General features: G+C 43.3%; 1 protein-coding gene across 2 annotated transcripts; it reads right to left on the bottom strand.

Moving 5' to 3' along the window:
- Window positions 1–750: 750 nt before the first annotated feature.
- Window positions 751–22,500, bottom strand: LOC145349171 (nucleoside hydrolase-like). Of its 2 annotated transcripts, none has more exons than XM_080197593.1 (6): window positions 22,373–22,500; window positions 17,145–17,338; window positions 14,423–14,602; window positions 12,470–12,581; window positions 11,410–11,546; window positions 751–5,505 (listed from the first exon to the last, which is right to left on the bottom strand). In XM_080197593.1, exons 2-6 carry the CDS (start codon window positions 17,328–17,330, stop codon window positions 5,158–5,160), a joined length of 963 nt encoding a protein of 320 aa, XP_080053719.1. In that variant the 5' UTR covers window positions 17,331–17,338; window positions 22,373–22,500; the 3' UTR covers window positions 751–5,157. The 2 variants fall into 2 exon arrangements, with proteins under 2 accessions (XP_080053719.1, XP_080053720.1); XM_080197594.1 differs by having other exon boundaries at window positions 22,199–22,466.
- Window positions 22,501–23,053: the final 553 nt, after the last annotated feature.

Below are 23,053 nucleotides of genomic sequence, written 5' to 3'. Positions count from 1 at the left end.
AACAATCTATATTATCGACATCGTGGGGGTGGGGGGCTATCATTAACCAGAAACTCAACTGGACTAGCCATATAGATACTGCAGTTACAAGAACAGGTCAGAGGCTACAAATCCTGCAGTAACTCCCCTTGCCCAGCCCACCCGAATCCTGATCGCCTGTCCACCATCTACACGATCAGGAGTGTAATAGCATAGAACAAAGAACAGTGCAGCAAAGGCACAGGCTCTTCAGCCCTCCAAGCCTTTGCCGCTCATGATGCCCTAATTAAACTAAACAACCTACTGCCCTTACTCGGTCCATATCCATCTATTCCCTCCCTATTCATGTATCCATCCACATGCCTCTGTAATGTTGCTAATGTGCCTACTTCCACCACTTCCTCTGGCAGCGCGTTCCAGGCATGCATCAGATATCTTCACTCGTTTGGATGAGTGCAGCTCCAACAACATTCAAGAAGCTCAAAAGCATCCAGGACAAAGCAGCCTGCTTGATTGACAGCCCATCCACAAACATTCACTCCTGCCACCATAGTGGCAGCTTTGTGTTCCAAATACAAGATGCATTGCAGGAACTCACCAAAGTTCCTTAGACAATGCTTTCCAAACCCACAGCTGTTACCATCGAGTCGGGGAGCAGATACCTGGGAAGACCACCACCTGGAAAATTCCCCTCCAAGTCACTCACCATCCTGACTTGGAAATATATCACTGTTCCTTCACTGTCACTGGGTCAAAATCCTGGGTCAAAGCACTGTAGGTGTCCTTACACTGCATGGAATGCAGCAGTTCAAGGAGGCAGCTCACCACCACCTTCACAGGAGAAATTAGGGATAGACAATAAATGCTGGTCCAGCCAGTGACACCCATAACTGAGAAAGAATTAAAAAAAAAACACAGATCTACATCAAGATTGAGATATCAGTGCAATTCAGTTAAATATTTATTTAGCGTTCATTCATTCCAATAATCCAGTCAATAAATGTGCTTAAACCATTAAAACTAAACACTGAAGTTCTGCATAAAATAAAATATGTAAATTCAAATGGCGATAAATGCTTTAGTTTTAGGAAATTAATGCGAGGCATAATACTACAGATTTAATCAATTGAAAAGTAATTAATGGCACTAGATGCTTCCTTGATAATTAATAACAGTTTTTTTTAGGAATGCCTAAACTCAGAGTATAGCTTCCTCCATGGTTACAGCCACAAAGGAAGAGAGAGACATGATACCCAAAATCCTGCCACTAGTACATGGCCAAAAAAGATCTTTCTAGAATTCAGTGGATCATTTCTGTTCATCACTGATTACATGTTTATTATGGGTGGCACAGTGGCACAGTAGTTAGCACTGCTGCCTCACAGTGCCAGGGACCTGGGTTCGATTCCTGGCTTGGGTATGGAGTTTGCATGTTCTCCCCGTGTCTGTGTGGGTTTGCTCTGAGTGCTGTGTTTCCTCCCACAGTCCGAAGATGCACAGGTTAGATGGATTGGCCGTGCTAAATTTCCTCCGAGTGTCAGGGGGACAAGCTAGGGTAAGTGCATGGGATTATGGGGATTGTGGCCAGTACAAACTCGAGGAGATAAATGGCCTCATTCTGCGTTGCAGGGATTCCATGATTAAAAATGTGTTTGTGTTTAAAACACTAAACACGCTCCAAAGACACAAACTGTTGGAAACAGCAATAATGTTTTAAGTTTAAGATTCCCCTTAATGTTAAAATATTTTATTCAGCAAGTCCAGTAATAAAGGGAAGGACAAGATTACCTTAGTACTTGATCGGTAGGAAGTTCTTAGGAAATCAAAACAAAACTATCTATTATCAAGATCATCTTTATAATGGGACGTGGCACATACTGAGATATGCGTCACCTGGAAAAGTATTAAATTCGTCCCCAGTTCACGGAGAACAGTTATTTTCTTTATCTTGACATCAGGCAGAGAGAGTATCGAGTACACAATCAGGAGGTTTAAAATGGCAATGATACAGAGTGCGACAGCTGAATAATGGAGGGCAAGTGAGCTGCCTTTGCCCTTATCATGCTATTTATTAACGATTGCAATGCCTGGCAATTATTATTTCTATCATTAGCTGCCTAGCTGAATGGCAGATGTTTTCACAAATTATAATACAAAATGTTCTCTAAAACGGAATTGTAAGAATAGATGGATGGATGAAAGGGTCATACCGAGTGTATGGAATAAAAGACCAACTGCGCCCTCCAACTAGCTCTGTACTTGTACATTGTCGAAAATGAATGTCTTTTTCTTCATCCTTACCTTCCTGAGTTCTTCAGAACAGGGGCTCCATTTAATGGACCACACACCCAGCAGAGCAGCACTCCTGCTTCAATATAACGAGATCTATTCAATACAATTTGCAGCTTGAGATTCCACCTTTTTGCAGCAGGGGGTTAAACCATGAGTTTGTCTGCTTTTTCAATCACTTGCAAAGATCTCCTGGCATTATCTGAACAACCTGGCAGTCTCCCTGTGTTCATCCCTCCCTGAAACGTTGGGGACAATTTTGCCATCCCGCTCGCCACGGGAATCGCAGCAGGCGGAGGGGAGAGGTGGACTGTGCAAAGGTCCACTGACCTCGGGGGGGATTTTCCAGTTCCGAGGCAAGTGCAGCCAGAAAATCCCACCTGTTATCCGCAAACCCCCAAAGGCAAATTCAGAGAGCTCATAAGGTGCTTTAAAATGGATTCTTCCTGTTTTTTGTTCCCTTCACCTCCTCACTCATCCAAACAACACAAGTTATTGAAATGTAAACAACACAATGCAGGAAGTACTCAGCAGTCAGACAGCATCCGTGGCGAGAGGAACAGAATTAACATTTCAGCTTGATGGCATTTTGTCACAACTGGGAAATGTTGCAGCATTAGTGGGTTTTAAACATGTGCAGCGAGGAGGAGAGAAAAAAAAGCAAACCAATGACAGGACTCATTAGACAGCCAGCCTAATCAGTAACAGGGAGTCAGAGAGGGGAAAGTCAGAAGGAATAGTGAAAACGAAACACAGAAAGGGGTGAAATAAGAAGGAAGGATGGGGTCAGAGGAAAGTGAAAAACAAGAAGGATCCAGAAGGGACATTGAAGAGTTGTTGGAACTTGGGGTCCTCAATAGCTGAAAGAAAAAAAACTTTTTGTTAAAGCATTGAAGGGAGAAATGGAATTACAGGCCTGAAATAACAACTTTATAATAACATGCAATAAAACAGGGATAGGGCCTGGGTAGGATTGTGGTCAGTGCAATCTCGAAGGGCCAAATGGCCTCCTTCTGCACTGTAGGGGTTCTATGATTCCATTCTATGGAAACATACCAACACACTTCACAAGGGCATTATGAAACTAAAATATGACATCAAAACACATAAGGAGACATCAAGTGACCAAAATTTAGGTGAAAGAGATATGTTGTAAGGAAGATGGCGGCGAAGTGGCACAGTCCAATTCCTCTCGTGCACAATTTTCAAGTTTGCTGATGACACCACCGCAGTGGATCGGATCTCAAACAATGACAAGACAGAGTACAGGAATGAGATAGAGAATCTGCTGAACTAGTGTGGCAACAATAATCTCTTCCTCAATGTCAACAAAACAAAGGAGATTATCATTGACTTCAGGAAGCGTAAAGGAGAACATGCCCCTGTCTACATCAACGGGGACGAAGTAGAAAGGGTCGAGAGCTTCAAGTTTTTAGGTGTCCGGATCACCAACAACTGTCCTGGCCCCACATGCCAATGCTATACTTAAGAAAGCACACCAATGCCTCTACTTTCTTAGAAGACTAAGGAAATTTGGCATATCAGCTGTGACTCTCATCTACTTTTACAGATGCACCATAGAATGCATTCTTTCCAGTTGTATCACAACTTGGTATGACTCCTGCTCTGCTCAAGACTGCAAGGAACTACAAAAGATCGTGAACGCAGTCCAATCCATCAGGCAAACCAGCCGCCCATCTATTGACTCTGTCTGCACTTCCCGCTGCCTCGGCAAAGCAGCCAGCATAATTAAGGACCCCACGCAGCCCGGATAGTCTCACTTTCACCTTCTTCCTTCATGTACCAACTGACTCAAAAACAGCTTGTTCCCTACTGCTGTCAGACTTTTGAATGGACCTTCCTTGTATTAAGTTGATTGGCTACGTGCTAGCTATGACTGTAACACTACGTTCTGCACTTTATTTCTTTCTCTATGAATGGTATGCTTTGTATAGCACACAAGAAACAATACTTTCCATTGTATATCAATACATGTGACAATAATAAATCAAATCAAATCAAATCTATGGTTAGCACTGCTGCCTCACAGCACCAGGAACCCATGTTAAATTCCAATCTTGGGTCATTGTCTGTGTGGAGTTTGCACATTCTTCCCATGTCTGCATGGGTTTTCTCCAGGTGCTCCAGTTTCCTCCCACAGATGTGTGGGTTAGGTGGATTGGCCGTGCTAAATTGCCCTTAGTGTCCCGAGATAGATAGGTTAGGGGGATTAGTGGGGTAAATACGTCGGGTTATGGGGTAAGCCTGGGTGTGAGTCGGTGCAGACTCGATGGGCCGAATGTACTGTAGAGATTCTCTGATTCTATGAATGTCTTTGAACTGAATGTCTCAAAGGAGGAAAAAGTGCGGTAGAGAGCTGGAGAGGCACAGAGTGAGTTACACTTAAACATTTTACAATTCTGAGTAGTGTGAAACATTAATACTGCTTTTCTCTCTGTAGATGCTGCTTGACCTGACTTGAACATTTCCAGCATTTGCTGTTTATATTTTACATTTGCAGCACCCACAGTATTTTGCCTTCATGTGTTTGAGGGAACGTGGAGCTTTGTACCTCTTTCACTAGAGTGAGGTTCTGATGAGGTATCCACGATTAGAAGTATATCAATATATTCTGCTACCTGATGCTATTGACGATGGACCTATAGATGCAAAGTTGACACAACACTTATACCATGGCAGTATGAAGTTGAATAGTTCATATTGCCACAGCAAATTTTAATTATTAGGACGGTTTTCACTTTTTCACATGGCTCAACCCCTTAAAAGAAGATTAGGAAGACAACTTCCTGCTAAGCTAAAAAGCTACATTTAAGGTGTATAAAATCTATGGGTGCTTTAATTTTTTTAATTATGAACATATCCCGTTGTCTATTTTAGAGCAGACATCATGAGTTTCTCGAACTTCTCAAGATCACATTTCACCATAACGAAAGCTCGATTCTGCTTTTTCTGGAGGTTGAGTGTATCCAGAACCATCATCCCTCTGGTCAGTGCTCCCTGTAACTCCACATTCACCCCGCACTGCATGTATTCAGTAACAACAGTCTCATCAATAGCAGCGGCCACTGCAAAAGAATCACAGGAGACAAACCCTACTTCAGAATGCACCTCTTCATCGCCTTTTTTGACCTTAGCGTATTTTCCGATGTGTCCCGTTATCTCCTTCATGAAGCGAGCCTTCTGGGTGCCTTGATTGATCCATTCATGAAAAAACTCCTGTTGTAAAGGACACAGCAGAATCATCGGTGACACAGTTCTAGGAATCCCTTTCACTGTCAGTTTTACCAGGATGCTGCCTGGTTTGGAGGGTATGTCTTATGAGGAAAGGTTGAGGGAGCTGGGGCTTTTCTCTTTAGAGTGGAGGAGAATGAGAGGCAACTTAATATAAGTTTACAAGATGATGAGGAGGACAGATAGAGTGGATGGTCAGAGACTATTTCCTCGGGTGGATGTAGCTGTTACCAGGGGGCACAACTGTAAAGTTCATGGTGGGAGATATAAGAGGGAGGTCCAAGGTAGATCCTTTACTCAAATTGTGGAATAGACTGCCTGCTGTGATAGTGGAGTTGAACACTTTAAGAGCTTTCAAGCAGTTATTGGATAAGCACATGGAACACATCAGAATGATAGGGAGTGGGATAGCTTGATCTTGGTTTCAGACAAAGCTCGGCACAACATCGAGGGCCGAAGGGCCTGTACTCTGCTGTACTGTTCTATGTTCTATGGTAAAGTTATCATGGGTTTGTAAATGTCAGAAAGAGCATAGGGGCACCAGCAGAGCATGTTTCTGACAGTGAACATTATCAATGATTATATTCACCCACAATATCAAATAACTTGTAACATCTCACTCTTCAACTGAGAAACCTCTGGCCTGATTGCCTCACATTTTGACAGTATGGAGGTGATTATTTAAAATAATATTGGTGAATTATTCAAATGTGATTAATGAGGGACGGGCTGTGAATGTAGTTTATATGGACTTAGGCAAAGTTTAAAGTTTTTTTTATTAATGTCACAAGTAGGCTTACATTAACCTGCAATGAAGTTGCAGCAGGGGTGGCACAGTGGCACAGCACTGCTGCCTCACAGCGCCAGGGACCTGTGTTCGATTCCCAACTTGGGTCACTGTCTGTGTGGAGTTTGCACATTCTCCCCGTGTCTGCATGGATTTTCTCCGGGTGCTCCGGTTTCCTCCCGCAGTCTGAAAGACGTGCTGATTAGGTGCATTGACCCAAACAGGCGCCAGAGTGTGGCAACTAGGGGAATTTCACAGTACCTTCATTGCAACATTAATGCAAGCCTTAGCTGTGACTAATAAATAAATAATAAACTTAAGTTACTGTGAAAATCCCTAGTCGCCACACTCCAGCACCTGTTCAGATACACTAAGGGAGAATTTAGCATGGCCAATTCACAGCCCATCCCTCAATCATATTTGAATAATTTACCAATCTTATTTCAAATAATCACTTCATACTGTCAAAATGTGAGGCAATCAGGCCAGAGGTCACTCATTTGAAGAGTGAAATGTTACGAGTTATTTGATATTGTAGTTGAATAGCCAGCATGCCTTTCGGCCTGTGGGAGGAAACCAGAGCACCCAGAGGAAACCCATGTAAACACGGGGAGAACGTGCAGACTCCACAGAGACAATGACCCAAGCTAGGAATCGAATCCGGGTCCCTGGGTCCTTCTGTGGAGTTTGCACATCCTCCAGATGCTCTGGTTTCCTCCTACAGTCCGAAAATGTGCTGGTTAGGTGCATTGGCCATGCTAAATTCCCCATCTGAGGCCCAAGATGTGTACGTTAGGGGGATTAGTGGGGTAAATATGTGGGATTACGTGGATAGGGCCTGGGTAAGATGCTTTATCATACAGTGTTGACTCGATGGGCCAAATGACCTCCTTCTGTAGGAATTCTATGATATTCTTGTTAAAACCCACATTTTAAAATGCAAGGTAAACAAACAAGTACATTTTAGCTATTATAATTTAACCAATTTCAAACTACTTCAATCAAAAATCTTCAATGCTACAGAAGAATATTCATTTTAGTTTTTAACGTACCAGATCTCTGATTCAAAAAACAACAAAATGGAACTGCATTCCAGCAGACCTCTAAAAAATTTCTGAATTCTGAGCAATCTACAGCAAACAGAACCAGAATGTAAGGTCACAAATGGAGCTGGTTTCTGAGGACTAAATCATGTCTCTCTCCCTTCACAATTCTTCAGATAATATGACTTGGCCAGAGAGTTATGCAACAAGACTTGGACAGTATTCAGGTTTGGGTTTACAAGTGGAATGTCACATTCTTGCCGCACTATTACCAGTGCAAGGGTTATCTCCCACAGGAGAGAGTCTGAACACCTCCCTTTGACATTCGGTCATATTACCATTGCCATGTCCCCCACCATCAGGATCTTGAGGTGGGGGAAGTGGAGCCTTACCATTTGCCAGAAATTCAATAGAAACATTGTGAATACTGGAACAAGTTCCAGCTATTGTTCCATAGTTTCTCAAAACATGGTCATCATCGACAAGGCACAAGTCAGGATTGAGGTGGAATTCTCTCCATTTGCCCATATGGCAGCAGATACAACAAGATTCAAAATCTTGACACCATTTAGGACAGGATCGACAACCTCTATTAACCAAATTGCCTTTTCAATAAGATTACCCATAGGAAAAGCTATGGTGAGTTGCCAGATGAAAGAAAAAATGGAGTAAAAGCATAAGCATGTAAAGAAATAAAGTATTTATTAAAGAATCTAAAGTAAACTTAATGATGCTGTAGAAAGCCATTTGCTTTAACTTCTCTCTGCTGTTTAAAAGAATGACCCCTGTTACTACTGAATTCCATATAAATCTTGGATACATTTTGAGGCAACATTCCAGGAGTTGGTAAAGGCCACTCTTTGTTTTCAAAGTTGAACCTTGATGCTACCCAAATCTTTAATCTGCCTTTGGCTTTGGTCAACTTTTGGTGAAGGTTGTAAGTTTTGCTAAATTTGCAGTGAACTGCACTAATGTGTTAGTATAAAAGATATGTGAAAATATCCATATATGTCTGGATTACAGATCTTGGATTAATTCATTGTGGAGTTGGATGGGCTAAGATTGACCCAGGAATGCTCATGGGAGGAGGTTGGAGGGGCAGCACTGTGGGGGTCCCAGGCTGGCCAGAGATCGACCTGGGCAACAAACTGCAGGCTGATGGCTCAGGGCCACTGTGCATACACAGAGTTCTGGAACTGTCAGACTCTGGCGTGAATAGGCTCTGTCCCCCACCCCCCCAACTTTTAATGATATTCATGATTGTGACCATTGCAATGCACAGAGTGTGGGAGATCTGAGTCTGAACTCCCACTGAAAAGAAACAATCATGATTTACATAATTTTCCTCGTGAATTCAGCACTTAGAATTTTTTGGGAGAATTGCCCCCATATGTCTGTGTATGAGTGTGTATGTAAGTCATTTAATTAAATTAGGAAACGGTTAATTGAGAAACTTATCTGAGAGAGTTGAGAAATAAAGAGGATAATGATGTTACATGCATACATTTATGATGAGATCACGGTGAAGTAAATAAGTTAGGTATTCACAATCTGCGTTAGGAGATATATAGGGACTTGGTTTTGCAGCCGTTAGATTTCAAAGGTGAGTAAGAAACATTTACAACCTACAAAGGTTTCATAAGTAAACAAGGAGAAGTTATTACATTTTATCTGACTCAAAAATGGAGACAATAGGAAGTCATGAAAGATTTTTATATATTTGAAAAAGCTGAGTTCAAAAAGATACTGAGGACAGTAGAATCAAAGATGAACGGAAAAAGGGATATTTAAGGAGAAATGTTGAGCCGAGTTTGGGAACAGCGCTCTATTGAGAGAAGATGCAAAATCTAAAGAAACTATCCAGAAAAGTTTTTATTTCAGAAAGCGGTTTTGTTTCTGAATTTTCATGGATTTCCACAGCAGGATGGAAGAGAGTGTCAAGTCATGTGGGACACATTACTAAAGTGACAGCAGTTTTTGCTTTGGGTGATATTATTGAATTTTTTAATAGTTAAAAATCTATAATGGAGTATTGTCTAGATGTGTTTACTTGTGTGTTCTGACCAACTGTTATTTTTGGGGTGGGGGGAGGTTTTATAAGACTGTTTTAACTGTGTAATTTTAATCTTATATGTTTAAGTTTTCTTTTATTGTTGCTGATACATCTTTTAATTTTTAAAATCCTGTTCTATTATATGTTTTCATAATATAAAAAAGGTTATGGTCAGTAAGACAAGTTTCCCTGTAGGAGGTGGCTTGTTCAGCAAATAACATCTGCTAGTTACTTTACCTTTGAAATTTAACAGCTTCAAAACCAAATCCCTATCAATCTCCAAATCCAAATTTTAAAAACTTAACCATGGCTTTATTACAAATGTATGCATTGAGCACCGCTATTCCTTTTATCTCCTTACTCGGAGATAAGTTGTCTCTATTAACCTTTCCCCAGTTTAATTAAATGATACACACACAACACACACACACAACACACACAAAAACACACAGCCTTATTTGTAGAATAACACAGTATTCCCTCAAAATGTTTAAAGAACATCCATTCACACAATGGATCAATCCAAGATCTTGCTGAACTGTAATCCAGATATATATGGATATTTTCACATACCTTTTATATCTATATGGTTGTAACATAATGCAATGATGACATTAACTGATGGAAAGCTTTCCTTTAGCTACTCGGATGGATTGAATTGCATGCCCGTGAGAATTAATCCTCCAAAATACTTCTCTTTTGTCAAAACACAGTTGAAAGATAACTCAGTAGGAGCAGAAACATAGATCATTAAATGTTAAAACACTGTTACAAATCGATAACATAAACACCATTAAATTGGAGCCCCAGATGAGATAATAAAGAGTCCCAGACAGTTCCAGAGTCCTAGCATGCCACAACCTGATCCGAACTAAATAGTCTGCTTGACCAGTACCTCATCCACCAATCTTAACATTTACCTCCTTCCATCATCCATGCACAGTGACAGCAGTGTGCACCGTCTATGATCCACTGCCAAAACTGGAGAGGCCTTCACGGCTGCACCTTCCAAACCCATGATCTCCTCCTCATTGAAGGGCAATTATCTCAAATCTATTGGGACTACCATAAAGATCTAGATCACCCACTTGGTCGCACCATCCTGACTTGAATATCTATTGCTGTTGCTGAGAATCCTATAACATCAAACATAGTGGGACACCTTCACCACTTGAACTCTAGCTCAAGAAGAACTACCCTCCAGAAATCTCTCTGGGCAACTGAGTATGCAAAACTAATAATAGTCTTGTCAATGAAGACCACTTCACATGAAAGAATTTAAAAAGAACTAAATTCACGAGAATTAAAAGTGTGCCATCGACTATTCCAATTTTGTAATTACATATGCTGAATATCTTACATACATCTTATATATACATAAATCTTTATCTATCTGAATATCTTCATAATTATTCTGACTACCTTACATATATCTTTATATATCTGAATATGGGAGGCACAGTGGTTAGCACTGTTGCCTCACAGCTCCAGGGACCTGGATATGATTATGGTTGGCACGGTGGCACAGTGGTTAACACTGTTGCCTCACAGCTCCAGGGACCTGGGTTTGATTCCCAGCTTGGGTCACTATCTCCCCATTTCTGTGTGGGTTTCCTCCGGGTGTTCCAGTTTCCTCCCACAGTCCAAAGATGTGCAGGTTAGATGGATTGGCCACACTAAATTGACCCTTAGTGTCCCAAGATGCATAGGTTAGAGGAATTAGTGGGGTAAATATGTGGGGTTACGGGGATAGGACTTAAGTGAGATTGTTATCTGTGCAGACTTGATGGGCTGAATGGTCTCCTTTTGCACTGTAGAGTTTCTATGATTCTTTTCTATGATCTTTGTAATTATCCTGTCTACCTTACATAGATCTTTTATATACATAAATCTTTATGTATCTGAATACCTTCATAATTATCCTGAATATCTTACATATATCTTATATACACATTAGTCTTTATGTATCTGAATATCATTGTAATTATATATCCTGAATATCTTACCCAAGGCAAGGAATTACGTAAAGTGTATTCCCATGTAGCGATATAGGTCGGACATACAAACTGATTCAGGACAATGGAAGCTGCTTCTGGGTCTGACATAAAGTTAAATTCCCCACAGATCGTTGTGTTCCCTCGGCCTGAAAAGAAAGGAAAATCTTCATGAGCCACATTCCAGTGAAACCTTCAGACTTCTGAATAATCCGCGGAAAATTCAACTCACATAGAAGCACATTTATCATGAGGCTGCAAAAGGAAAGTTCCAATATTTTGTCTGTGGTTCTGTTTTTGGTGTCTGCTAATCATCTTTTGAAGTGGCAGCAGACATAGTGAAATTCCTCTGCTGTTCAGCAAGAACGAAAGGCTTCATTGCTCACCTTGGCCACCCTATCTTATTACTGTGCACATCAGTTCACAGGGTGTGAATGCAGGCACGGACATTTTTGCATTAAGCATGAGAAACATCTGGATTTGTTTCATCAAGATACGAGTGCAACTTGTGAAATGAATGTTGAGTCACAACAACAGTAGCATAATAAGATAATTATTCTTGTACCATTATGTGCAGACCATAATCATAGAATTCCTAGAATACAGAAAGAGGCCACTCGGCCCATCAAGTCTGCAACGACCATGATCCCACCCATGCCCTATCCCCATAACCTGATGCATTTACCCTCGCTAGTCCTCTTGATCCTGAGGGAGAATTTAGCATGGCTAATCCACCTTACCCCCACATCTTTGGACTGTGGGAGGAAACCAGAGCACCCAGAGTAAACCCACACAGACACAGGGAGAACATGCAAACTCCACACAGACAATGACCCGAGGTCGGAATTGAACCCAGATCCCTGGTGCTGTGAGAGAGCAGTGTTAACCACTGTGCCGCCATGCCACCCAATTAGAATGGAAAGATCAATTTTTCAATAAATCTTGGGAGAACACAATTTTGTTGGCCCATCTGTCCATGATAGTATCATTTTAACAACAACAGATTGGTTGTACAATTGCTTATTGCTGAATCATAGGTTTGCTGAATGAAGAACGAGACTCTACTGTGTACCTTCCATGTTTCCTCCCATGATATACAAATGCTTCAGTTTTGTAGAGAATGTAGGATCCATTTTAATTGCCAGAGCCACATTAGTCAGAGGGCCAACAGCCACAAGAGAGATCTGCAAGATAATAGTAATGTTACTTTGCAAATTAACAGGGAGATCTTAAAAAAACTCAGTGGACCATTATTAATGTGAAGCTGAAATGTATGTTTTTGCTGTTTATAATCGTAATTCACAAAGGATCAATTTTGTGTTCAGAGTCATTTTGTCACAAGGTTAAACTCTGGCCCTGATGAAGCTATTCTGGGTCTTCACCATTAAAGATATTGGATAACAACAAGGGCATTTAGCCAATCTGATCCAACCACCTATAAACTCATGTCCAATAGGTGGATCCAGGTTCCAACTGTGCCCCATGGAAAACTTGCAAATCGTTTTTCACTGGGTGTGAACATTATGGCCTGAATCAACCCGTCCTCCAAAAAGGGCTTGAAGCACGGCTGCAGAAGGCAGAATAGATGCTCCTGTGAAGCACCTTAAGAACATAAGAAATAGGAGCAGGAGTAGGCCATCTCGCCCTTCGAGCCTGCCCCGCCATTCGATAAGATCATGGCTGATCTGAAGTGGATCAGTTCCACTTTCCCACTCTCTCCCCATAACCCTTAATTCCCTTGTCTGTCAAAAACCTATCTACCCGTGACTTAAATATATTTAGCGAGGTAGCCTCCACCACTTCAATGGGCAGAGAATTCCAAAGATTCACCACCCTTTGAGTGAAGAAGTTCCTCCTCAACTGTGATCTAAATGCCCCCCCTTTATCTTGAGGCTGTGTCCTCTAGTCCTGAACGGACTATCTTGGGATGTTTATACAATACAGGCAACACGGTGGCACAGTGGTTAACATTTATGACTCACAGCGCCAGGGACCTGGGTTCAATTCACCTGCTTAGTTGAATGGTTTGCTGAACGAGAGACCATCATTCTTATTCAATATTTCAGTTCGAGACCAACTGATGAATGAGTAGCACGATGGCACAGTGGTTAGCACTGCTGCCTCACCATGCCAGGGACCCAGGTTCAATTCCAGCCCTGGGTGACTGTGTGTGAAGTTTGTACATTCTCTTCATGTCTGTGTGGGTTTCCTTTGGGGTTCCAGTTTCTTCCCGCACTCCAAAGATGTGCAGGCTAGGTTGATTGGCCATGGTGAGTTGCCACTTAGCGTCCCAAAATGTGTAGGTTAGGAGGATTAGCGAGGTAAATATGTGGGGTTACAGGTTAGGGCCTGGGTGGCTCTGTCGGAGAATTGGTGCAGACTGGATGGGTTGAATGGCCTCCTGTGCTGTAGGAATTCTAATTCAATGCTTAAAAAGGTATACGAGTGCAAGTTTCGAGTCTGCATTGACACTCTGACAGAGCATCTTACCCAGGCCCACCCTGTAATCCCACATATTTACCCCATTAATTTCCCCTAACTCCCTACGCATCTTGGGACACTAAAGGGCAATTTAGTATGGACAACCCATCTGACCTACACATCTTTGGACTATGGGAGGAAACCGGAGCACTTGGAGGAACCCCATGCAGACACGGGGAAAATGCACAAACTTCATACGGTCACCAGAGGCCAGAATTGAACCCAGGTCCCTGGCGCCGTGAGGCAGCATTGCTAATCGCTGTGTCACTGTGCTACTCATTCATAGGCTTACATTTGGTCACAAACTGAAATATTCAATAAGAGTGATGGTCTGCGTCTCCCATTCAGCAAACTGTTCAACTAAGCGATAGCCACCCAAGATATTTCAATTTAATTATAACTACAGCTAAATTGCCAACATTTCAAGATGGAATCAGGAAGTCCATCAAGCCAGTTTCTATTGCGCTAGTTACAGGATTGAAACTCCTACTACGATTCCTTCTGAGCACTAGCATTCTGTTTTGCAAAAGCCTTTGTAGCCCACCTGACTGGAGTGTTCCGTGACTATTCTTATCATGGCGTTCACAGCATGTTCACTTTGCAGATGTTCCAGTCCTGGGGCATTCGGGTCTGGAACATCCCCCAGCCCATCCTTTCCGTGGTAAGTTGAAGCATTCGCAGTCTGTCCAAGGAGGGAGCCACAGGCACCCCGGAACACTGGGATCTGTAATGGAGAGAAGCCTTTCAGTAATTCCATATTTGACTGTACTCGCTGTATTAAAAATAAATTGCAAATAATAGTTTGAACTATTAGTTCAGGTGAACTTTGACACTCCCACAGAAAGGTAGCGAGTTGAGTGAACATGCTGCTCAATAACCTTCCCTCAACCAATGTCACAAAACACACACTACCAGAAGGATGTGGAGGCTTTGGAAAGAGTACAGAAAAAGTTTGCCTGGAGGAGAGATTGAATGAACTGGGATTGTTCTGCCTGGAAAAATGGAACCTGAGGGGGCGACCTGATAAAAGTTTATAAAATTATGAGAGGTATGGATGCGGTGAACAATTGGAAGCTTTTTCCCAGGGCAGAAATGACAATTACAAGGGGGCAAAAGTTCAAGATAAGAGGGAAAAAGTTCAGTGGAGATGTGCGGGGCAAGTTTTTTTACATAATGGGTGATAGGGGCCTGGAATGCACTGCCAAATGAGGTGGTTGAGGCAGATATGTTAGCGGTATTTAAGACTTATCTTGATAGGCAAATGAGGAATAGAGGGATATAAGTGGTCGGTTTAAATAGGCAAATGTGATTGGTGCAGGCTTGGAGAGCTGAAGGGCCTGTTCCTGTACTGTACTGTTCTTTGTTCAGTCTATGTGATTGCGCTAGAAAAGGTACAGAGAAGGTTCACCAGGAACTTACCTGGGCTGTAACATTTCAGCTATGAAGAGGGGCTGGTTAGGCTGCAGTTGTTTTAAGGGCAGGGAAGGCTGACGGGGGACCCGATTCAGGTATACAAAATTATGAAGCACACAGGCTGGAGGAAACTCTTCCCCTTAGCAAGAGAGGTCAGTAACTGGAGGGGGGGGGGCATATACTTAAGGTAATGGGTGGGACATTTAGCGGGGATTTGAGAAAAACCTTTTTCACCCAGGGGGTGGTAGGAATCTGGAACTCGCTGCCTGAAAGGGTTGTAGAAGCAGGAACCCTCATAACATTTAAGAAGTAGTTAAATGAGTATTTGAAATGCCATAGTATACAAGGCTACGGACCAAGTGCTGGAAAATGGGATTAGGACATATGCTTGATGGCCGATGAGGGTGTAATGGGCTGAATGGCCTCTTTTTGCACTGTAAAACTATGATTCTATGACATGAATCGATTATTGTTCTTTGTAGAATGTTTTGGTGTTTAAGAATTACTGCAGTTGCCTTAGAAACACCAATCCTTACACTGCATAAAGTATTTCATTTTCAGAAATATTCACAGAATTTGACAATTAAAAGCCTGATTCTAGAAGTACTTTTTTAAAAAGTATGTTTATGAGAACAGCAATCGAAGTTTTATTCAGTCTTGGGATATGCATGCTGTAAGCATGTTCCAAGCTGAAGTCAAACCATCAGTTACCTGTCTTTTGACCATCATCCCTCTCCTCAAAGGGAAACACCCACCACCACGCAAGCCTCCTTTTGCTCTCCAAGTGTCTTGAATGTGCAACAACTCCATATTTGAACCTCTTCATTTGGCTTTTCCCCCATTCAAAACGATGCAACAGAGCTAATCAAAGTCGTGGGAGCGGGTGACTAGGGAATGGTCACAATTGACCCTACCCCTCCTTGGGAGTTAGAGAGCATGGGAGATAGCACAGACATATAGAGATATGAGAGTTTATATGAAGGGAGAGACTCAGGGAGGACAGGAGGTTAGTAAATTCAGAAGGAAATTGGGGAGAAAGTAGGCAGGATATTTTAGTGGGCTTTGTGTTGTATTAGGTGAGTGCAGGAAGAAACCAAGGTATAATTTTATTAAGAGTACATTGCCAAAACAGAGGTTTGGTGAGGCAAGTAAGGGGGTGAGGCTTCAGTAAGGGGCAAGACTGAAAGAATCCATGTGCCATGAGGCAGCACGGGGGCACAGAGGTTAGCACTGCTGCCTCACAGTGCCAGGGACTCGGGTTTGATTCTCTGCCCTGGGTTACTGTCTGTGTGGAGTTTGCATATTCTCCCTGTGTCTGTGTAGGTTTCCACCGGGTTCCCCCGTTTCCTCCCACAGTCCAAAGATGTGCAAGTTAGGTTGATTGGCCAAGCTAAATTGACTCTAGTTTTGGGAGGATTATCAGAGTAAATATGTGGAGTTACAGAGTTAGGATAGGATTGTGTCAGCGCAGATTCGATGGGCCGAATGGCCTCTTTTTGTACCGTAAGGATTCTTTGATTCTACGCCAGATTTCAGTCAAAGCCAGGATGATTCACAATCTTAAGGGTGGTAACGTCCGGAAACGTCCCCCCCCAGGATACATTGCCTAACTTCAGTGTGGGAGCACCATCATTATAAAGTCTTCAGCGGTTGAGAAAGAGAAGGAACTCACAACCACCTTCTTGGATCATTTATAGATGGGCAACACACTGCCCAAGTTCCAGGGCAATGATTCTTTTTGGGGATGAAGGAATGTTTATCATTACAAACTCCTCAAAAAGAGGAAACACATCAATGTGAGGGGTTGCTTCCCAAAGCAGACTGCTTCTTTGTTCAAAATTGTCATCACTCACCTCGCTTCTCTGGCATGCTTTCAGCACGCGCAGCACGTTTCGACACACATTGTCAATGGTTGTGTTTCCATGGGTACATGTTATTCCCAGGACTTGCACGTTGGGTGCTGCAAGAGCCATCATTATTGCTTGGGCATCATCCAACCCGCAGTCAACATCTAAAAGCAGCAGCTTCTTACTTCCCATTTTAGAATCTATAAGCAAAAAAAATGGAATTAGATTTAAAACAGAAAATACTGGTCTGAAATTCTGCAGTTAACTTTTCTGGGAATGTTGTACCCTGGTCAATTAGTAACTAGTTTCCCAGAAAATATTGATTCAAAGTTTGTGTGAAGATAAGATTTCATCAAAATTTTTCTGCCACAGACTATTCAATCATTTATTCAACTATTGGCTACTTTATAATCCCTCAAACAATATTTCAACACTGATTAACTTGTTATGTCACATTGCTGGGTGCTTATTCTAGGAATATGTGCTGTTGTTTTTACTATCTTACACAGTGAACATAAGAACATAAGAAATAGGAGCAGGAGTAGGCCATCTAGCCCCTCGAGCCTGCCCCGCCATTCAATAAGATCATGGCTGATCTGTCGTGGCTCAGTTCCACATTCCCGCCCTCTCCCCATAACCCTTAATCCCCTCTCTTATCAAAAACCCATCAACCCGCGTCTTAAAAATATTTAGCGAGGCAGCCTCCACCACTTCGACGGGCAGAGAATTCCAGAGATTCACCACCCTTTGAGTGAAGAAGTTCTTCCTCAACTCCGTTCTAAACCGCCCCCCCTTTATCCTGAGGCTGTGCCCTCTAGTCCTACTGTCCTTTCTGAGCGGGAAGAGCCTCTCCACCTCTATCCTATCCATCCCATTCAACATCTTATACGTCTCAATGAGATCTCCCCTCATTCTTCTAAACTCTAACGAGTACAAGCCTAGTTTATTCAGCCTCTCCTCATAGTTCAACCCCCTCAACTCCGTAATCTGCCTAGTAAACCTCCTCTGCACTCCCTCCAAGGCCAAAATATCCTTGCGTAAGTGCAGCGACCAAAACTGCACACAGTACTCCAGCTGCGACCTCACCAGTGCCCTGTACAGCTGCAGCAAGACCTCCCTACTTTTATATTCAATCCCCCTTGCTATGAAGGCCAGCATCCCATTCGCCTTCCTGACCACCTGCTGCACCTGCAGGCTGGGTTTTTGCGACTCATGCACAAGGACCCCCAGGTCCCTCTGCACCGTCGCATGCTGCAGTTTTTCGCCAAGTAAGTAATAGTCCTTCCTACCATTATTCCTACCAAAGTGGACAACCTCACATTTGCCAACATCAAATTCCATTTGCCAGTTCCTGGCCCATTCGCCCAGCCTATCTAGATCCTTCTGCAGACTCTCCACACCCTCCGCACAATTTGCCGTTCCACCAATCTTGGTGTCATCAGCAAATTTCGACACCATACACTTGGTTCCCTCCTCCACATCATCTATATAAAGTGACAACTCCATTGATTGTAAAATGCTTTAGGACTGCCTGAGTTCATAATAAATGTTACTTCTTTCTTTTTCCTTCAAGCTTGGTTGCATTCTGAACCATTGCACCCACATTTTTAAAGAAAATCAGCAGACTTCCCCTTTAGAAAAAAGTTTCATTCTTATACACAATACTCTACAACCACATCTTTGTTATCAGACTACCTTTAATCATGATGTGGAGTTGATGGCACTGGACTGGGGTAGGCACAGTAAGTAGTCTCACAACAGGTTTATTTGGTAGCACGAGTTTTCAGAGCATTAACCCTTCATCAAGTGAGTGAAGATTCAGTTCATAAACAGGGCATATATAGACACAAACTAAATTACAAGGTAATGGTTGGAATGCGAGTCTTAATAGGTAATCAAGTCTTTACAGGTGCAGACAATGTGAGTGGACAGTGGGTTAAGCACAGGTTAAAGAGGTGTGAATTGTCTCCAGCCAGGATAGTTAGTAAGATTTTGCAAGCCCAGGTAAATCATGGGGGTACAGACAGTGTGACATGAACCCAAGATCATGATGCGGAATTTGGCTATCAGTTTCTGCTCAATGATTCTGCATTGTCATGTGTCATGAAGGCTGCCTTGGAGAACGTTTACCTGAAGATCAGAGGCTGAATGTCCTTGACTGCTGAAGTGTTCCCCAATAGGAAGGGAACATTCCTGCCTGGTGATTATCAAGCGGCGTCCATACATCCATTGTCGTAGCATCTACATGATCTCGCCAATGCACCATGCCTTGGGACATCCTTTCCTGCATCATATCAGGTAGACAATGTTGGCCAAGTCACAAGAGTATGTACAGTGTACCTGGTGGATGGTGTTCTCACGTGAGATGATGGCATCTGTGTCGATAATCTGGCACATCTTGCAGAGGCTGCTGAGGAAGGGTTGTATGGTGTCATGGTCACTGTTCTCCTGAAGGCTGGGTAGTTGCCGAGTATAATGGTCTGTTTGAAGCTGCACGGTTGTCTGAAGGCAAGCAGTAGAGGGTTGGGGATGGCCTTGGTGAGATGTTCATCTTCATCGATGACATGTTGAAGATTGCAGAGAAGATGTGGTAGCTTCTCTAGCCTGGGGAAATACTGGACATCAAAGGGTACTCTGTCCATCGTGTCCCGTGTTTGTCTTCTGAGGAGATCTGTGTGGCTTTTCACTGTGGCACGTCAGAACTGTCGATCAGTGAGTTGAGTGCCATATCCTGTTCTTATGAGGACGTCTTTCAGCATCTGTAGGTGTCTGTTGCAATCCTCCTCATCTGAGCAGATCCTGTGTATGGGCTTGTCCATAGGAGATGGCTTCTTTAACGTGTTTAGACTGGAAGCTGGAGAAGTGGAGCATCGTGAGGCTACCCGTGGGCTTGCAGAACAGTGAAGTGCTGAGGTGACTGTCCTTGGTGGAGATGCATGTGTCCAAGAATGCAACCGATTCTGGAGAATAGACGCTATGACAACAGGTGAATGGACACCACTCGACAATCACCCAGCAGGAGTATTCCTTTCCTGTCAGGGAACACTTCAGCAGTCAAGGGTATTCAGCCTCTGATCTTCGGGTAAGCATTCTCCAAGACAGCCTTCACGACACACAACACAGGATCGCTGAGCAGAAACTCACAGCCCAAGTTCTGCACACATGAGGACAGCCTCAAATGGATCTTGGGTTCACATCACACTATCTGTAACCCCTATGACTTAACTGGGCTTGCAAAGTCTCACTAACTCAGTTGGTGCAGGCTTGGAGGGCAGAAGGGCCTGTTCCTGTGCTGTAATTTTCTTTGACCTTTGTTCTAACTGACCTGGCTGGAGACAATTCACACCTCTTTAACCTATGCTTAACTCTCTGTCCACTCACATTATCTGCACCTGTAAAGACTTGATCACCTGTTAAAAGATTTGCATTCCAACCATTACCTTATAATTTAGCTTGTGTCTATTTGTGCCCTGTTTGCATACCGAACTCTTCATTCACCTGATGAAGGGGCAATGCTCCGAAAGCTCGTGCTACCAAATAAACCTGTTGGACTTTGTAAGAGAATTTGCTCTAATACTTGTAATTGAAATACGTGTGATGAAGCAGGTTCAAAATGGAAGATGGAGTGAAACCAGCATGGCACTCAACGTATGTTATCGAATGTAATTAGTATAGTAGTCAGGCTGATATGACTGAATGAAATATAACCAATATAATTACCCATGTAACCCACCAAAGTTGGTATAGTAAACACTTATTAATGAATATAGACAGTAGCCTCCTGAGGAACACTGGACATTGTCCAGTTGTCCAGCTTAATACGTGACTATAGCAAAAAGGAGAGTAAAATAAACACGTTTTCTTCACTAATTGATCTAAGTTAGCTAAACCACGATTATTGTATAAACAGAATAGTTTAGATAAGGGCAGAGACTGGAACTACCATGGTTTCAAGGGCAAAGAGATGTATTAATGAGGGACCAATCTCAAGCAGGGTAGATAAAGGGCTAGCCCAGAAATAATGATGGCTAAAACAAGGAAATCTAAGGGTAAGATAAGAGTTCTGAGATATGGAGCTGTAATGTGCATAAAAAGACTGTAAGCAGAATGATTCATTGGACTGATCCGGACATCCCGGCTTTATTGTCTTGTACTGGAAAATAAAATCTACTGCTTGGAGGATTACGACTCAGACTCTCTGTTTCAAACGGTTAAAATCAGTTGTCGTCCTGGGGAACCACAACAACTTTAACTTGGTGTTGTGAGACTACCTACCGTACCTTTAATCAGTCACTGCACAACAGAAGAAAGCTATTCAGCCCATCAGCTTGATGTCAGCTCTCTGTGCTAAAGTCAGTTCGATTTCCCAGCTTCATTCCCACATCACTACAAGTTTAGTTTGCACAAGTGTCCATTCAATTTTCTTCTGAAATCAGTAGGTGCCTCCCAATTCCTGCAGTCTGAAAAGCAGTAGTTCACCACTATTCAGCCAACTTCCTCTTCACACTGTCACTGTCATTTTATCCTACGCAGCTCTAACTTTACTGATAAGTCTGTTAGTGGCACTTTATCAAGTACACCTTGAAAGTTCATGTACACCACCAGCAGCATTCCACCTTGGGTCACTGTCTGGGTGGAGTTTGCACACTCTCCCTGTGTCTGCCTGGGTTTCCTCTGGGTGCTCCAATTTCCTCCCACAGTCCAAAGATGTGCGGGTCAGGTGGATTAGCTATGCTAAATTGACCCTAGTGTCAGGAGGACTAGCCAGGGTAAATGCATGGGGTTATGGGGATAGGGTCTGGGTTGGAATGTAGTCTGTGCAGACTCAATGGGCCAAATGGCCTCCTTCTGCATTGTAGGATGTCACCTCATCAAAAACACCAATGATGTTAACAGGCTTTGCTTTAAACAAATGTACGCTGGCTTCAGACATCCATATTTGTCGAAGTGGATCTTTCATTTTGTCTCAAATTGTGGTTTTGAGAACTTCTCCCATCGCGCCCAGATTACACTGACCGACCTTTAGCAAGAAACTTGGGGGCATAAATATTAGCACAGACCTGTAACTTTGCCCTAACTTTAGCCCTGCTCAGATCCTGTCAGGCTCGCGGAGTATTTCTATATTTCAGACCGAGTTTCTGTGCAGCAAGCTCTCTGCAGGATCTGTCCTGTCTCATTTAGCAGCTGGGTGTTGTGCGGAGTTGGAATTACTTCCCGTTCCAAGGCTCACTCGCTCTTGTCGCTGCGCTGTCACAGAGGGTTGCTGAACAGGTTTTATTCTCTGCAGCCACGCTGGCGATCCCCACTTCCGCATTCAGCGACTGAAGCTGCTGTCTGTCAATGCAGCGCTGGCGGAAGGCACCAGCTTGTCACCTGGAAACACAACCCGGAATGTCTCATCATCTGGATCGCCCAGAATCCGGCCATACACTAAAAACTCTTAACTTCCAATTTACGGAAAAAAACAGAGCACCTCCTTTCTCAGGCAAAACATTCCATCAATTTCAAATACCCAAAGCCCTGCTCCGTATGTATCCACAGCCTCAGAGCCCACTACCCTGGCCCCTACGCCCCCCCCCCCCCCCCCCGCCGACTTTCCGGCCCTCACTCCCCCCCTCCCCGGGCCTCCTACCCCCTCGGTCCTCATCACCCCACTCCTGGCCCTCACCTCCCCTCCGGCCCTCACACCCCCCTCCCGGCGCTCACCCCACCTCCCCCCGCCCCCCCCGCCCCGGCCCTCAACCTCACTTGGCCCCCAACCCCCTAAGTCTCACCCCACTGACTCTCACTCTACTCTCATTCCACTGACCCTCACTCTACTCCCATTCCACTGACTTCTCCCCATTGACCCTCAAGCCCAAGCCTACCCCCACTGACCCTCACCCCACTTCCACCCCAGAGTCCACCCCACTGAT

Source organism: Carcharhinus amblyrhynchos, chromosome 10 (genome assembly GCF_965287045.1).
Source record: "Carcharhinus amblyrhynchos chromosome 10, sCarAmb.v2.hapA, whole genome shotgun sequence".
Classification (NCBI taxonomy): domain Eukaryota; kingdom Metazoa; phylum Chordata; class Chondrichthyes; order Carcharhiniformes; family Carcharhinidae; genus Carcharhinus; species Carcharhinus amblyrhynchos.
Note: the sequence above shows the minus strand (reverse complement) of the source record. Positions and strands in the feature narration are given on the sequence as shown.

Coding starts and splice junctions, on each gene's coding strand:
- LOC145349171 (XM_080197593.1), bottom strand. CDS start 17,330: ATGGGAAGTAAGAAGCTGCTGCTTTTAGATGTTGACTGCGGGTTGGAT. Junction 14,603..17,144: donor AAGCATGCCAGAGAAGCGAG/GTGAGTGATGAC, acceptor TCTCCATTACAG/ATCCCAGTGTTCCGGGGTGC. Junction 5,506..11,409: donor TACGTAATTCCTTGCCTTGG/GTAAGATATTCA, acceptor CCTTTACAACAG/GAGTTTTTTCATGAATGGAT.